The sequence below is a fragment of the Tubulanus polymorphus genome, chromosome 9 (assembly GCF_964204645.1).
Source record: "Tubulanus polymorphus chromosome 9, tnTubPoly1.2, whole genome shotgun sequence".
Taxonomy (NCBI): domain Eukaryota; kingdom Metazoa; phylum Nemertea; class Palaeonemertea; order Tubulaniformes; family Tubulanidae; genus Tubulanus; species Tubulanus polymorphus.
The window spans coordinates 13626517-13644639 of NC_134033.1; the positions used below are offsets into that span (position 1 = coordinate 13626517).

The window sequence follows — 18123 nt, forward strand, 5'->3', positions numbered from 1 at the left end:
TGTTACCGTATAAAGGTACCGGACTGAGCTTCGTTCCCAGTACTGCTATCGTCAGGGTGCTATGGTTAACGTGTCAATTTTGGTATTCCAGACTGAAACGTTAATTCCTCATTTTCATTCATCGACCATTAATCACGAATAGGAGCAAAAGGAGCAAAATCGCATTGTTAAAAAAGTAATAGGAGAGAATGATCGCTTCCGACAACATCGGCGAATACCAGTGGATCGAGTGTGAACAAATATATCGCTCTTCCAGGCGATGGTCACAGTGATGAATGGAAATTATCGCAGATTCTTGAGCCAGTTACATTGTCAATCCAGCCCACCTCCCGAACAACTTGAGACTATCTCAAGGACACTATTAGAACCAGTCCCACGGCTATATTCACCAAGAACTTTTGAGTGTCTGATGTAAGACTGGAATCGTAGAGCCATCATCACTTCGATCAGGACTTGGTGGAGATTACGCAGACTGATTCCCTTGGAAAAGATTATTGCACACCGTTTATGATAGACCCGTACTAGAAGGAGTTTAAAGTTTTTGGAATGCTAAAATGCAATGAACATTTCCGACGATATAGTTGGCAGTCTTGCGCTTCTGAATTCCCAATTCGAGAGCTCGAATATCTATATATTCCGGATTTTCGTAGCTTAAATCACGACAAATATCAGTCCATCTACAAATACAGATATGGGATATTGATATCTCAAGTTCAAATATGTTTCAGGAAAAAGTAGAAATGTCGGTTAACTAAAGATTGAACAATGTTAAATAAACTTACTTTTTGCAGTGAATTCCCTCTCGTTTCATGCTCGATTCACCGAGTAAAATCTGCGTCTCACATTCTTCGGTCACGTTCATATCACATCTATATGTTTTAAGGAAGACATGTGACATTCAATTGATGTAACACAAGGAATCTAACTCAAATTGTGGTGAAGTTCAAGTACCGGTAAATAAAGGTCAATGACTCGATCTTGTAAGTAAACTGCCTTATGTTTGATGTATTTGACCAATCACCAGTCGGTTTTTTACCTTATTATGCTTCGGAGGGCTCGAAAGGTGTGTCTTCATAGCCTATCAAATCCATGTAATGTCTTTCTGCGTGGTATATGAAAGCCATATCAGGTGACTTTAATCCGCTTTTAATGACTTTCAATACCTCCCCTCGTTTCACTCCTAAGGTGCTATTTCTACCGAGTAGTTTATAGAGAAAGAACCCGCGTCCACGAACCTCGAAATGCCTGCATAACTCATCAAACCAGCTACAAACAATAAAAAAAAAGAAGAACATGTACACATTCAATCAATGATTCCACCTGTGGCAATCGAGGATCCGCTAGGTGAGTTCGAGCGATTGCGTACCTCAAAACTTTCTCATTGCTAGCAAACAATTGAAACGGAACTTCGGTAAATGGTGATTTCATTCCTAGAATTACCATAACTCGTTCCTGACTAATCGGCGCGAGTCTGCAATAAAAATCAACGATACACGGCTATTTTTTGTTGTTGACAAAAACTTATATTTGGTCGAGACCATGATAAATCCATTAATCCCTCGCTTTGCGGAATATAAAAATGCAAAAAATGAACTAACCTGCCTTCACCTAATGTCGAAAAAAGGAAATTCCAAATACCGGTTAAAGCAGCGAGACCACAGTTGCGAGCGTACTGCGGGCGACTTACACAATACCTGTAAAGCGACATGACCCAAACTTTTAGTTTTAAAATCAGTTCATTTTCTATTAATTCGACTCGACTCCTTAAAAATGTTTTTTCTTCTAAATTCAGCGAGCTTCTCTTCAAATAATGTGTCATCTCTCATCATACCATCAGCACGAATCTGGACACACGCTTTCATATAATAGCTTTGGCTATAGGTTGAACTCACCATCTCTTAATGTTAAAGTATTTCCTTTGTTTACAGATATCAGCTTGCGTAGTTTTCTCAATCTGTGGCAGTTTGTAAGGTCTATACAATGTCTGGAAAATTTCCGATACAAATTTTAGAGAAACAAAATGAATACCAAACACGTGGGTTTAATTTGAGACTGGACGACCCGTGTTTGACTCAGATCCAGGGGGAATTGAGAAACTTGTAACGCATTTTTCTATTTCGTTAACTAGGATAATTGGTGCATTTCATTGCCCCTAATATCGTCTTTTGGATATCAAAGTGCTCTTCTGGGATGTAACAAGTTTTCAAAACTGCCTCAGTGCGGGAGTGCCTTTTTGGACACCTAAATGTCCTTTTGGGATGCGGCAAGTCCCTCAAAAATTGGCACCTGGACCCGACCCTGAGATCAACCTAACATTGACTCAATGGATGACAAAATACATTTTCTTGCAATCAAATTCGGTAATATACATTTTATGTACAATATACCTTAGTGTCCTGGTTGTGATGATGGACGTTCAATTTCAACGCTCGCCGCCGTTCAAAACACTGTAAAGATTTACTCTTTTCGTTTCGACCTATTGTCAAGAACAAATAGCACATTCCATATTCAACGAAGAAATAAAAGGAGAAAATTAAAATGATTGAAATCGATGGAATTTTCGAAACTAATGGAGAAACAGCCTCACGTTTTGTTCTGTATCTACAGCGAGCGGATTTAAAACTGGATGAATTCCACCATAATGCATCCTGCCCATTCCTTTCCTCGCTCGCTCGCTCATTTGTGTCGTCAACACTAACATCCTCGACATCAGCGACAATGCCTACCCCGCTGTCTAGTGCCGTAGTGCTGCATTTTTCATCGGTAAACACTGACATCACAGCCATCGTCTGCGTCGAAACGGTGGCCGTTCCTGTTTTTGACTTCGTCGGTCGGCGATAACAAAACAGAATGGTCAACCATGAAAACAAATTCGAAATAAAACTTTTTACGCACATTCGACTATTCCAACGAATCAAGAACTCGAAAAAGTCGCGTTACACATTACGAAACTACAAGTGGAAAATGCTGGTCATGTTTCCTGCGCAGTGTCGTCGCCGCATGTTCCTTTTTGCAAAACTTGTCTAATCGTACCATGTACGTACCCGTACAAGTTCGGGTTATTGTGTATAGTTTCGACCTACGAGCGTTAATCTCAACATAATTGCTCGTATAGTTTCGACTAGGCCACGGTCGCCGCCGCACGCATAGGCAGAACTTTTTTAAACTATGAGCAGGGAAGTGTGATGAGTCACACTTCCCTGCTATGAGCGACATACTAAGCCTTTTTGGGAGGGAATCGTCGTCCGTGAATTTGAATAAAATCGACCAAGAAAAATACATCTGATAAATTTACACTTTTTATTCGAATATCATCCAGAACACTATTCGGGCCGCGTAGTTTCTCGTCATCTTCAGATGATGGCATGCTTGTTTTACGTAAGGCAGCAACAGTACGTATATATAGTATATATACCTCAAGACGCTATCTCTTATTTAGATGATGTGTCGTTTCATTTGGGGTCGTGAGTGGCAGGATCGTCGCGCTCTGGTTTCGCGGAACTGGTTACCGAATCTACCGTATAGGCACCGCTTTTTTATCATTATCAATTGCAAATTCTCAAGATGTTTGCCATTAACGGAGGAGAGCCAACCCGCCCAAAACCCCAACCAAAGCGACTCGTGAAATGAACGCTTGTTTCTAGATTGACCTTAGACTCGGAATTCCAAAGGTTAATATTCCGATGTAAAGATGAAAGAGAAATATCCTTCCTATATATTTAGATGCCAAAATCACGTTGGGCAAGCCCCCTCCCTGTAGTATATATACATCACTGTACCTATATCAATAGATTGCCCGTCCAAATTCTTTTAGCCATAGTAACCTCCCATACCTCCCATACCCATACCTCCCATTCCCGAACCTCCCATACCTCCCATACCCATACCTCCCATACCTCCCATACCTCCCATTCTCATACCTCCCATACCCATGCCTCCCATTCTTCCACCACCCATACCCATGCCTCCCATTCTTCCACCACCCATACCGCCCATATTGCGTTTAAGTTTCATACGGTAAATATTTCCATTACCAAGTTTCATGCTATTCATGTGATGACCTCCTGCCATACCTCCTCCCATACCTCCTCGCATACCTCCTCCCATACCTCCTCGCATGCCACCGCCGCCCATCATGGGCATCATCTGACCACCCATACCTCCTCTCATCATGGGCATCATACCACCTGGAAGACAGACAAAATCATGAACATGCGACTTTATGGGCGGACACCAATAAACATTTGTTTACCGTCATAGTTTGCTATTGTCCGGGAACAGGACTTGGCAAAAATACGTACAAACTTGGCCCGGTTTTATAGATCGCGGTATAACCTTTAACCCGGAGGCTAACTAAATTGAAAATGAATTAAGTTAGCCCCCGGGTTAAAGGTAATACCAGTCTGTATCGGCCCCTGGGGTATACTGAGAGTTATCAAGATAATCACTGCCTCCGATAGACCTAACTTCAAAGATGGTCGACACTGTGAAATACGTTTGGTTATTAGCTCCTCGATTAACTGTCTATGGGAACTTCCGATCTGTCATTATGTTTGCCCGGATTGCCGTGGTGCACTGACGTTGCAATGTGCAAAGAAACACGACTATGGAGGAGCCTACCCGGTCACAAAAATATACAAGTTCACCGCGATACAGGCGCAAAAATATATAGTATTTTTATACAGGTTTATCATACATACCATAAGCCAGCGCGACTAATGCCAATAACACCACACAAATTTTCATATTCATTTTATCGTTTTTGTTTTCTGAAAAGGAAATTCAGAGAATACATGTTTAGATTCGATAATCAAGAATGGTGACATTCCAAACAACGAAGAATTTGAATTTTTTACCCAGTATACTAGAACACGTGCATTACGCCGAACAGAATGTGTGAATAAAAAAAAATCCAACAGAAAAATGTCATTTTCACTTACTGTATTGCGGCGATAACTTCGCTCAGTCCTCTGCGAGACAGGAGAATTGTGACCAGCAGCAAAACGGCAGCGGGTTTTTATCGCGAATGGTTTACGTATATCGCGTCATGTACAGATGTTACAACGCTGGCACGTGCGACCAGGCCCCCGATAATGCCCAAACATAATTCACAAATCTTCCAGAACAAACTCTAAACTTGAAAACATTACAAAAACGTGGTGTTGTCGTCGTTCAGCCCAAATCAAAAACTTAAAGAAAAACATTTATGGAATATATTATAGAATATGTGGAGATAATATTCATTCATTCAAAGGCGAGTTCAAATTAATTTGCAAAGCGGACGCAGGGCTGCAGTTTCTTGCGCCCACAGAGCTATGCTCAACTCATCCAGGACATCTTTAATTCATCCACACGAACAAAGCCTCACAATCAGCGAGGGCCATGGAAAACTCGTAGTCAAAGGCCCAAAACACGACAGAAAAGAAAGGGCAGTCCTGGGATCAAGGGCCAGCCGAGGCAGCAAGCAGTTCCCATAGAAATCTCTGGAATGATGTACACCCGAAAGGATGCAATTTCCGAGGATTAGCTTCAAAATTGCGGGTTTAATTTGACGAACTCCGCCTTGAGTAACGGACAACCTCATGTTGCTGAAAGCAGGGCCTGGACCAACGATACCCCCTAAACTAAATCTGCCCCGGAAAAGTAACAATTAGGACTTATATTTCCCTGATTTAACATCGATGCCTGGCATGGTCGGGGATATGTTGTTTTAACATCTATTGCCGGTCAGACAGTCATTCTTGATCCGCTCCTTTCACATCCCACATTCAACAACGACTAAACTAATTTCAGCAATAAATATATAAGTTTTATTTCCGTACTCAGCAAATATCATATACATAAATAAATAAACAAAAAAAAAACAACAGTAGAAATGGATAATAGATAGTGAGTGAATTATAGAGGGTTTATATACTGTAGAATAATGGACGTTTCATTTCAGAGGAATGTTTCACATGATCACAACGTTTAGACAGGAAATAAAATCCCGAAGATTCCAGTTGGTCCGTTAACGAGAGATATGGACAAAACTGACCATCTTTTTCTGTTCCAGTTACGCCGCATTCAAGGGGCACGAATTCCACGAATTTCAAAAATAATTGCACCCTCAAAAAGAGTTATTGATATATACGTTCAATAATCTAAAATGGAATGTTCTGAAAAATACATTGGAGGGATTGTTAGTCGGAATACTAGCCCCGAAATTAGAGTCGAATAGATTTGGTATTTCAACAAGGTAAATGAAGTTTTTACAAAGAAAGGTTGAACCTAGCTCGTATCATAAAACTTGCAGACGTGCGTTTAAAGCTTGCACTGATGATGCACCACTCGGCGCAACTAAATTGAATTCTAAATATTTCAGCCTTTTCCAATGAGAAAAACTATCTACGACTATTTCGTATCGAAATCAGGTCGATTCAAAGTATAGTTATTGCACTTTTTAATCTGAAAAGGAATATTGTTTCCGACACATGTTTCGATTTACTCGTATAGGATTTAGGACGGTTTATTAGAAATACTATCAATCTTAGTCGGAATATGAACCGGGTGTTGATTCAACACGCGCGTGTCGTGGTGCCGTGTTTAAAATCACGTTCATGTTCAGACGACAGGTGCGCTTAATAGCAATCGTAAATAACGCGCTGACTTTGATTAAGCGGTCAGCAATACACACCCACGTAATAGCCATAAATTCATGAATTCTCAATTTCAGCTGATACAAACACTATAAGGGAATTCGAGGACAAATTGAACGTTGAAATGAGTTTTAATATAGTTAGTACACGCAAATATTTGATTGCAGGGCCATCCCTAGCATTTGCATTCTTATGAGGGGACGGGGCCAGGCAGAGAAACCCGAAATGGGCAGTTAGGATATAACAACGATATTTGCAATAAGGGCTTTTTCAAAATTCCTGGGGGGGGGGGGGGCAAGTACGGCCCTAGATTGCAATCGCTAGCTAGACTTAAGAATTGTTCCAAGAATTTCGACCAAAATTAGAATAATATTGTATCGTATTGCACGATTGTTAAATAATTAACATAATTTACGATGATAATAAGTAATATTCATTAGGTATATTGGTATAAACTATGTTTATACAAAGATGGCCGGATACAAGATTGCTTGAGATAATGATAACTATATATATATATATATATATGTAGATGCAGGTGTTTTAATACAATGCATGAAAAATTCTGTGAAAATAAAAAATATCGGCCTCCAAGCTCCACACGTTGATTTGGGCTGAAATTTGACTCACGGTTGGAATCATTGAAATGAACATATTTTAACAGTTAAGCCCATTTCAATGGAGGTCTTGTAGCCATGTGATTTTTGGAGCCTTATTTGCCATATTGGTTAGCAAACTCACAATACGTGATTTAACTGCAGTTTGTAAAAACCCTGAAACCAGTTCCACAGTTGTGATTTAAAATCAGTTCATTTTCAATGTTTTAACTCGTGAGTCAAATATAACCCAAAACTGTGGAACTGGATCTTCTGTTGCTCTAGCACTGGTCGGCAAACAAATTATGACATCACAATCAAGACCTCCATAGACAATCGTGGAACTGAGTGTCAGGGTGTCAAGGTCACAGAGCAGTTTACGTAAACAACTCTCACTCGGCCTAAACACCTAAGCCTTTCTTACTTAACACAGAACACTTAAAACTCTAAATTTTTCTGACCCAATATACAAAGTGCCAGATACAAAACATCGAACTAAAGGATATCGTTGGACTGAGATCCAACTCGAGATATATCTACCTTCCTACTGTCATTTGAGTTAAAATTCATATAAATTTGAGTTACGCAAAATCCTACTAAACTATAATGTACTTAATTATACTGAATTAAGAGATTTCAAACTTTCAAGTTTCAAAATTCGTTTGCTAAACCAACGCCCCCTACAGGTCACAAATATTAAAAGTGCTTTATCATATATTTATACATAATAGTAATATTTAAATCATGATAACTACAATATCAATAATAATAATAATAATCATAATAATAGGCTATTTACAGACGATTTGTAAATGTGTAAAAATTTCATTGGAAAAATTTCAGATTGCCGCCTCAACAATGAGATCGAGGGGTTAGATATGAAAAACTTATAACAGATCTTGAAGTACACTGCCCTCTATTATTGTTCTGTTTAACTACAATTTTATAATTTCATGTCGTTTAATAAAGGGAAATCAGTAACAATCGGTTTATCTGTTGTTTCTGTTAAGACTCAATTTGATTGGCTATCATCAAGAGAGAATTAACCAATACAATTGCCTTCCTAATTCTGAATCTCTGATTGGCCATGCTCCAGCAAACTGGAGTCTAATTGTAAAACCCACTCTGATTGGCCAATACACGAGATAACATCTCAAAACAAACCAATGAGGACTTACAAAATATGTTGCTATCATTCTGATTTTCCGTATTAAAGTGTAGTGAATAAGTACCCGATTACAACAAGTTGATAATAGTTTCATGAATATATTGGTTGCATTTGGTTTTTCAGACTCATGGCAGACTATACAAAATACAACAAACATTTATGAAAGCTAACATTTTAAAAACATTTTGCATACTTCAGGCCCGCACGTGGCGAACATACGAGAAATACGTTTTACAAATTTGTACATGAAATTCTGTATTCGTTTTTCTGCAATTAAACAGTAACGTTCATCACTTAATTCAGCAGTCAATAGTTCCGAGTCCTAGAACAGTTCAAACCCCTGTTTCGCGAACAGGAATAAATGGTAAATAACCGTTAAATTTTTCATCAGATAGCAGTTAATTTCAATATTATCATTCGAGGAGTTTAATGAAAGAAGAAAGCACACAGAAAAATAATTATGCAAATTGAAGATTCTTTTAAGAATTCGCCTGGCAGCGCGTACGCGTCAAACATCAGATGTCGCTAGCTCTGAGAGTTCTCTGGCAGAAGGTATACATAAGAGTAGATGGCGCTCATGAGAGAGATCTATCTTTCGGCAGACGTTATTTCGCTATCGACGGTACTCGTCGTCATTTTCGTCAACATGAGACTGATGTATGAAGTCAGTAGATCGTCCATCTTATAACCCTGGAAATATTGCAAAACAAATTCAACGAACTGTAGATATTTTCTTGAAATTTCGGATCTAGTTACAAGAGAAACCTTGATCCTTATTAATGAGAGAAATCCCACGCTAGATTCAGCCATAAAATCAAAAATTCTATGGTAAAATGAAATATATATTTTGAGCAACGTTTCGGCTAAATACTATTAGCCATCATCAGGTGTGCTGAACTGATTCTAAAATGATTAATGTGCTTTTGGTCACTTATTTTCGAAGTTCATCAGTAACAGTACTGTTATTCAGTTTCGCTATCAGATATTTTCGCTATCTAAATTGTTTGAACTCGCGCTACTGAGAACTGGTACTTACAAGAGAAGTCTCGCACAGTAATTTACTGCCTCGAACCAAATTACCGATCGTCATATGGAAATACGTGTTACCGCTACTCCAGTTCGAGATGCGCGTAAACGGATGAGTCGCTAGGATTGTCTGAAATACAACAATTAACTCAAGGTCAAAATCATGTGACAATTCACTGAGTTTTCCACATTATTCGCGAGTTATCTCTGATTTTTCCGATTCCCTGAGTTTTCTAGGTCAAACAGAATCCGGTTTTTATTCATAACTGTAGATCCAGGTCCTGCTCGGACACCGATGAGATGAGACAACATTTCAACAAAGCAACGGTAATAATAATATCATTACGACATCTACCGACCTTATTCTGAGGATGAATCAGATTTACTCCATTTTTATTGATGGCAATTAGAAGAATCTCCGGGAAATTGGTTTCTGTCCCTTGCTGAAAATAGATAAACCGAAAATAATTAACAAAATTAATAACCACGGTTCCATTACAAAAACTTTCAGCTACGAAAACGAAGAAACATATCGTCATTTTACCTTGACCTCGAAGAACGCAGATCCAAACGTCGGCCATTTGTAGATGATTTTTAAGAAGGCGATCTTCGCGTCCTCCGGTGAATTACCAGCGTCTCGGTTGTAATAAGTAATAATCGCCTGAAACGAAAGGAAACGTTACGCGAGACTGAATTCGCGGGAGAACAAGGGACGAGATTCCGGGTGAAGGGGAAATCGAAACCGCTTACCCGCTTCCAATCTTCGATATTTTTTTGTCGTGTCAGATCTGATGGTACGAACTCGCGCAATCTACGCCTAGAAAAATAATACAAGCAGAATTTAATATTCTCGTACAGCACAAATCAATGAACGATATCAAAAGCACGAATAATGGAGTCCGGCAAAACAAATCAGGGATTCTGCCCGGTTGGCTATTACTAAATGGCCTTCGGGGCATTAATTTCTTCTTGACATTTCAATGAAAATTGAATCAAAAGTAAAAGTATATGAATTATCAATAACACAAAATTCCCAGAGTGAATCGGAGAAATTTTGTCCATTTCTACCCATTTTTAATGAATCACGTGATTAAGAAACACGCGATCCATAACATCTGTTTTCCAGGTTTTTGGTAAAATTTGTTAAATTCCCCGAGTTTTCCCTGATTTATTATCTAGACATTTCTGAATCCCGAGTTTTCCGGTTCAGTGGGAGGTAGGTAGGAAAGCTGATAATTATTTACGGAATGTTTTGAAGTTGCGTTTTGTCATCGCCGTATTTAACGCGGTAGATCAGCGCGGCGAGTTGAGCCGCCTCGTCCTGGCCGCACTTGTGATAGCCGCGTAGTAGTTTCGGTAACTCTTGGTGATAATGGAAGATGATATCGGCGTTACGATCTCGTCCGGGCACGGTCGTCGACCACAGCTTCTTCATGAAGAATACTTGATACACAAACTGTGGCGCTAATCCTAAAATAAAACTATTCTCTGTTACAAAACTAATGGTTTGCATGGCTCCGTATACTGCTGTACTAAGAGCTCGCATGAACGACCCACCCAGTCGCGTAGTAGTTATTTGATGTCGGATTGTCGCAGCTCAAGTTACACTCTAAAGTTGAGCTTATAATCTACATGAACTACACCGATTACCATAGCAATTTCAATGACCTTACCATCTTTTGAAGGTCGAGCTTTCTTGATCCAGTCGGTGAGATGTCGAACGAAATCGAAGAAGAAATCGCCTTCCGGAACGCTGATCACCTTATCGGCGATTTTCACGAATAAACTGAAGCCTTCGGCCGATTTCAGGTTCAGACGTCCGGAGATATTCTGACAGAAATCTTTCGCGCGTGTGCTCGAATCGACTTCAAACGCCTATTGAAAATGACGAAAGCATTTCTCAAATTCAGCAAGGAGGCAGGGAGTATAAGATCCAGCACGGGCAGCGGAGTATTTAGGACTCGCCAACCATGGCAGGTGAGTATCTAAATGATTTATCTCTCGCAGGTGAGCATGTTAGGATTATCCACCTGCGGCAGGTGAGTACACATACCTCATCCGAGTCATCGGGGAAATAAACTTTATGATAGATCTGCGTCGTTTTATGTTGTATCGCTTCCACTTCCACCTGGTGCGGCGGATATTTACGTTGACCTTTACGCAGCGTTTTCTGCAGACGTTGCAGACAGTCGGTGGCGACCGAGTTGCGACGACAGCGCAGGAACATCAACAACGCTTTCAGCAGATTCGTACTCGGTGAGAAACAGCCGCACGCGAGCCACATCAACTCCCAACCGCGTTCTTCGCTCATTCGATTGCGGTTATCCGTCAACTGTTTGATAATCTGACAGTAAACTTCATCTTTCAACAATTCCTGAAACAACAAAGAATACACCGGTAAACTGAAATATAATTTCAGGGACATGATGTCAGAAAAATGAGGGGCCAATTGCAGTCACAACTTAGATATGAGACCGGACTAATACCTAAGATCTAAGTTCAATAGCCAAACTATAGACAAGGACCTGGAACTTTAAATTGTGCAACAAAATTTTGAAAACAACTGTTTAAATTAAATCTTTTATACTTATTGCAGAGATAGTAACTGCTTAATTAAGTCTGAACTTACGTGTTTAAGTGGAGGTTCAAATATCTGATCAGTTAACTCGTTACCGGTTCGACTACGACGAGACGGGTGATCTCCCATATACTTTAATATCGGTACAATTCAGTTAAAGAAAATCCAAAATCCTATCTATCTACATACCAGAACCAATAGAAATTCTAAAGGACGTTTTTAAGATTATCCGATGACTCTGAACCCGATTTATACAATTTTTGTACAATTCTAAAATCAATTCTTCACACTGTCCAACTAACAACTAACAAGAGTTTCAGATACTCAGTTGTTCATTTGCATAAAAGGATATCTAAATTACAAAAGCATGCTTCCTGGCTCAGTTCATCTTTACCGATGAGTTTCTTCAACAGTGGCTGCTTTAAAGGTTCTTTGCTGTATCTGTGAATAGTAAAAACATATGAAATGACACTGTTATCTGAATGCTGCCGTATTTGCTAAAAGGTCTATAGATAATAACATCAGACAATGGGGTTATTTACAAGTTTTCAAGGAGTTCCAAATGGAGAAAATTTCAAATTTCGAGGAAGTGTCTGCATCCCTTTCAAACTAGACAAAAATTTGAATTTCCTTTTTCTCAAAATTGAAGGAGTTTTGTTCAAATTAAAGGAGTTTCAAGCACCCGTAATTTTCCATTTAGAAGGAGTCTTTAAGGAATCAAGAGTCGTAGGGACCTTGTTTTAGTGAGAAACAGTGTCCAGACACGATTCTTTATACAAACCTCCACAGGTCGTCCTGGCGACGTTTCTTCGCGTTCGTCAACGACAGCGTTTTCGACAGCGTTCGTTTCGGCGGCGGACGGAAATGATCGTACGAATAATCCTCCAACGTGTAGAGAACCTCCTCCGGATCGGCGCCGGCTGCGGACACCTCCGACGGCGTCGCTTGAGTCGGTCGAATAGAATCCGTCTGCTCACCCGGCGACTGCGCGAACAAACTCTACAATAAAAACATAAATTCACTAAAACCGTTATTACCGGCGTGAAGGGTTAACTTTTCCGAAAATATTCACCTCAACCTGCGCGCTATTCATGGATATACGTATATAATATTCGAAGATAGAATGTTCGCGAGAAAATTTTTTTCGACGAACGAGAGTTGAAGTTAAGTTGAACAATCGCAGGGACAAGTAACAACAACTAGGTTGAGAATTGACTTCCTGCTTATGGTACAATGAATTCTTTATTGCACCGGTATAGAGACTACCGGTATACTGAAGTTTCATACAACACTAACGAATGATATTACAATATTTATATACAAGAAAAACAGCTAGTGAGAAAATACATGCTTTAACTTAAGGCTTTTAAGGCTATAAGTATTTGAACCCCATCTATTGAAATCGAGAGAAAAAAAGTTTTATTTTATGTTATAAGCACAGAATGAACCGCGTTCTACAGTTGAACAGTTAGCTCAGAACAAATTAGTTCAATTTCTAATATAAAACAAGTTATGAATTCAAGTCTTTTTTACGTCAAAACTGCAGAAAATGCGGCCTGGCAGATCGAACTCACTAGCACCGGCATGATTCAAATGTTATAGAGGCTGAATGCACGCAAGTGGAGCTAGAAGCTAAAGGGGTTTGGCTGAAGAAAGAGTGATTTGGCTATAAATCAAGCATCATGACCACTAGCGCCCTCCTTTATCAGTCACCAGAACTCACCTGACGTTCCTTGAATTATCAAATTTTTTTGGGTGTATTTTGTGTAAAAACATTAGTAAAACTTTTATCGATAACAAGAAAACAATTACAATATTTCTGAGGCAAGAGGATTGCGGGCGATATTGAAAAACAGCATTATGTCGTTGTGCCCAAAAGACAGTTTAGCAACGCAGACCCTGGCAAGCTAGGGTAATACGTATAAGTAGATAGATAGCTAGGTGGCGTTGTTTTTTATACGTACGATCATAGATGACTACAAAAACGGTAATGAAATCATTTTTCATAAGAACATTCATCAGGCAATGGTTATGACAAACATATATCAGAGTGCAAATCGATGAACTCTGGAATTCTTACATATTTCTCCTAATTGGCTTTTTTTTCGATTTTTTACAAAATACCAGGATTTTTCGTATGTCTAATATGACTTTGCCCATCAAGATACAATAACATAAGCAGTTACTGATCGCAATCCTAACCTTCACACAGCTTGTGCATAAATTCTGAGCTCCACAACTTATGGCATTAAACGAGGACCAAAATAAGTTAATAAACACTTTTCTTGAATTTTTCACACGTTTTCATGATTTTTCAGCTTTTTCAGTTCAAATTATCAACTTCTAATTCAGTTCACACTTTTTTCGCAATTTTTTTACGCAATTCTTTTCAGATCAATCTGTCTTATCCCTGATAGTCAACAGCAATCCTTTCAACACTAAAATACTTCTCAGTCATCTATTTAGTCTTCACTTTGTTTAAGATGACAAACATGTTCTCTTAATATAACGTATTTCTTACCAGTATTTCCGGCGGAGGTTTCGTAATCGTTGGTAAAACGTAGACGCATTCTGCGGGGAAATCGCCGCGTTGTTTCGTACGCGTACATTCTCCGTAACACCAGCCGGAATTCAACACCGAATCACCGTTCTCCTGATCGAGCAATATCAGATCTCCTTTCTGGAAACTGAGGAACGTCGAACCCTGACCTGTAGGAGAAATACGAAATATAAATTCTCAAATCATGATTGAACTGAACAAAACGAACAACTGCAGATTTGCTTCCGCGGCTGATGAAAAAATCTGGGAATAATTTCAATCAGCAATAAGTGAGCACCGAAAGAGGGATTTGGAGTCCTCCTCCAAGAATACTTTTTCTAATTCAAAGCCCATTCACAGCATCTGAGGCGTTAAAATAGCAGACACTCTCACTGAAATTCGTGAAATGTTTCTATCACTGGCCGCCAAATTTCACAATGAAACTTTCAACATATAAGATCAATAAAGTAGAGACATGTATTAGTCTAGATAGAGTAGTAATCATAGCGTTTTGGGAAAAACTGGGTCAGTAGATCAGTTAAAATCAGTTAAGATCAGAAAATGAAATTTCTTTCATATCCAGAAAATTCGGACTTCAAAATTGACAACCTTAGAATCCAAGATTTCGGAAATATCAGAAGTGGTTACACTGAAACTGAAGATTTTGTTGAAACACATTCTCAACCGAAGTGTCACATTTTCTCTGAACTGACCTGAAGTGTAGTCCTGTATAGCGATCACGTATTTCGAACGTTTTTTCAATCCTTCGAGGAAAGTAACGACCAGATCTCTGATATCTTCAGCGTTCGGCGAAGTGAACGTATACTCATCTCCTTTCACTGTGGCTAGTGTAAAACTCTGACCGTGCATTTTACCAGTTCTACCCGAGAAATGGAATATCTTAAGTTTATAACTCCAACAATCATGAGATTTAAATAAATCTCAATGAATTAACACAGTCATAATACGTAAGACTAGATGGAAACTGTTTAATTTTATGCGCAATCTAGCAATCTCAACAAATTTCCCTGATTTTGGTTTGTTTTTTTTAAACAAAATACCCAGACTATTCCCAGACTTTTGACCACTTTATCTGTAACATGACTTCTTTCACCTATATACTTATGACTTGGGCTCTTTCATGACTATCTCTCAAAATTTCAATTTACTGAATTATCCCTTACTAGCCACTACATTTGCTCTTAATTCAAATCCCGTCAGTTTTAGAATATATGATACATAATATATCAAAACACTAGTAACAAACATCTGCCACTAACCTGCTACTGGAAACTGCTGTTATTTCGGGGAAAGATAATTCGAGAAGAACTTGTTCCTGGTCATCAACGACGTAAACGCCCGTCCAGTTGACGGCTATGATCACGTCGTTTTTCGGTAAACTCGGTCCGGCGAATTTATACGCTTCGTAAAACCTGCAGAAATAACACAAATCGTGAAAATCGAGCGCTAATCGAGCATTTCATGCGGAAAACCATCGTAATTACTTCTCAAATTCAACGAGAGATTGAGAACCAAATATCGATCAAACAGTAGAATTTCGAGGTAAACGAATTACGGGTCTATCGGGGATGGCATGATGTAATATATTGTTTTCGGAGCACTTGATAATCTGCGGTAGTGAACAATGTTTACTGTTTATGAATTTTGCAATGTACCAAAAATGCAAAGAGAAAACTGATAAAATAATTGCTAAAATAATTTGTGGCTATAGAAGCCCCCGAGCCTTTAATCTATTACATGTACTTATAATTCAGTCTATAGCCCTGTTACATATGTTGTATTCTTTACCGTGAAAACAATAAAGGCCACTTGAATTTTGCATAGTTGACGATGTCCTCTTTGACCTTCAGAACGGGCACCATTTCACGCGTGAAATACGCTTTACGGAACGCCGTCGTTACCATGTGCATCCAGTAACTGAGCGTCTTGTTGCCTTGGAGACTGCCGTCCGGTATATAGGACGGTAATAACGACGACAGACGATCGGGGATCATCTCAGCACCGTAATCGATATAATACTGTTGCGCCGATATCATCGATAAATCTTCATCCTGTAAAAACACAGTTTATTCATCCCAAACTCAGTTCCACACTTGCAAATTTCATTTTCATACAGTGAGATTGTAGTTTCATTTCATTTTCTATCAGTGCCTTTAAAGGTGAACTCTTTAGAGTGAGAATATACGAACCTTATCACAGCGGTATTCACCGAATTTGATGCCGCGTACGACTTGTTGATAAATGAGATTAGTAGCGATAGCGTCCTCGGCGGGGTCGTGCCACGGCGTGTATATCTCCTTACGGAAAAACAACCTCCAGGGGGCGTTACGCTCCTGCGCGCCTTGCTCCTTCGCGTACTGCTCGCATTGCGAGATAGCGTCCATCACGTGATCTCCCCCGCTTCCCAGGGACGACACCTGAAAACAATTAGTCACACGATATGAAAAGTTACTGCCTTGTTAAGCCACCAGTTTTGGATCGAATCAATCAGGTTTTGTGAGGAATCCATGGTATGGTTAAACCTGCTTCATTTGAATCGTTTCGAGAATCAGAAATTTATCCGGTTTATAAGAAAAGCAGACCAGACTTCCTGATATCTCAAATAACCAAAAATGAGAGTAATTTGACATAAAAAATAGTAGTTTAGACAAGAAATAGGTGACAACGGTTCCGGGACTCAGTCTCCAACTACGAAATTACCATGCGTCAGTTCCTATTGCATTTTGAATATGTTGAATCTCGGGCCAATAGCTAAATTTTGTCATGGAAATTTTTTGGATTTTGTTCCTCAGTTATGGTCTGGTAAACTCCGCTGTCCTAAATCTGAACCATTTTGAACCGAGTTGAGCCAGAAGTAAATCTGTCAATAATTCTAGACCTTCTTACCTTATCAAATAGAGCGATATAGAGAGAAAATCCAAACTGATCGCGTAACGAAATCTTATCGGCTAACTGTTGACACAGTTCACTGGCGGTTGTCGCCGAGTCCGCCAACAACGTTTTAGTGTTACCATCCATGAACGTAATCGGCAGCAGAAGCGGTTTTTTCGATTTCGTCGCCTGAAGTTCGAGCCAGCTCGGCGGCTGGTTCCTCGTACCGTTGATGAACGTACGTCGTAAACGTTCCTCGCAATAGGGGGCGTAACCGGGCGGACCTTCTTTAATGAAACAACGCAAATATTTGACGAACTGAAAAAGAAAATGACAGTAAAATATTATTAATGATAATAATAATAATCCGGAGTAAAAATGGTGAATTAAATCGCGGCGTTTTTTACCTTTTCTGACGGTGAGAAACATCCAACGCAAAGCGACAGTAAAATCCAGCCTCGAGCGTGGCTGCTTTTAGACGGATTCTGCGTGAGTTGTTTACAGATTTGACAGTAAATTTCATCCCTACAAAACAAGAATTATGAATTCGCGCATCACAATAGCGACAATTTACAATTCTGTTGTCAAATATCTTCAAAATAAAGCTCCGATCTTGAGAGTTGCATCGATAACAAACTTATTTTGATGCAGACGCAGAGTCAAATAAAATCAATATCTTTGAATCT

General features: G+C 39.3%; 2 protein-coding genes and 1 long non-coding RNA gene across 3 annotated transcripts in view; all 3 read right to left on the bottom strand.

The window, feature by feature from the left end:
• Positions 1–532: 532 nt before the first annotated feature.
• LOC141910571 (basic immunoglobulin-like variable motif-containing protein) lies at positions 533–1927 on the bottom strand (the record flags this gene model as incomplete). Its single annotated transcript, XM_074801263.1, has 6 exons — positions 533–677; positions 783–883; positions 1164–1266; positions 1367–1471; positions 1599–1694; positions 1893–1927. Coding segments are annotated over 6 exons (585 nt in total), but the record flags the coding sequence as incomplete, so codon positions are not given.
• A 6-nt stretch (positions 1928–1933) lies between these two features.
• On the bottom strand, positions 1934–2598 carry LOC141911353 (uncharacterized). Its single transcript, XR_012620022.1, has 3 exons — positions 2588–2598; positions 2388–2476; positions 1934–1984 (listed from the first exon to the last, which is right to left on the bottom strand). It is a non-coding gene; the product is annotated as an uncharacterized LOC141911353 (long non-coding RNA).
• A 3222-nt stretch (positions 2599–5820) lies between these two features.
• LOC141911327 (myosin-VIIa-like) overlaps positions 5821–18123 on the bottom strand; it is a 30263-nt gene continuing 17960 nt past the window's right edge. Inside the window, exons 22-39 of the mRNA XM_074802324.1 lie at positions 17845–17962; positions 17453–17755; positions 16756–16983; positions 16355–16617; positions 15826–15978; positions 15259–15425; positions 14528–14715; positions 12788–13005; positions 12359–12447; positions 12058–12149; positions 11482–11802; positions 11102–11303; positions 10673–10898; positions 10179–10245; positions 9973–10089; positions 9788–9871; positions 9439–9558; positions 5821–9092 (exon numbers count right to left, since the gene is read on the bottom strand). Coding sequence (XP_074658425.1) covers positions 8991–9092; positions 9439–9558; positions 9788–9871; positions 9973–10089; positions 10179–10245; positions 10673–10898; positions 11102–11303; positions 11482–11802; positions 12058–12149; positions 12359–12447; positions 12788–13005; positions 14528–14715; positions 15259–15425; positions 15826–15978; positions 16355–16617; positions 16756–16983; positions 17453–17755; positions 17845–17962 — 3058 coding nt within the window. The 3' untranslated portion in view covers positions 5821–8990. The remainder of the gene's footprint in view (positions 9093–9438; positions 9559–9787; positions 9872–9972; positions 10090–10178; positions 10246–10672; positions 10899–11101; positions 11304–11481; positions 11803–12057; positions 12150–12358; positions 12448–12787; positions 13006–14527; positions 14716–15258; positions 15426–15825; positions 15979–16354; positions 16618–16755; positions 16984–17452; positions 17756–17844; positions 17963–18123) is intronic.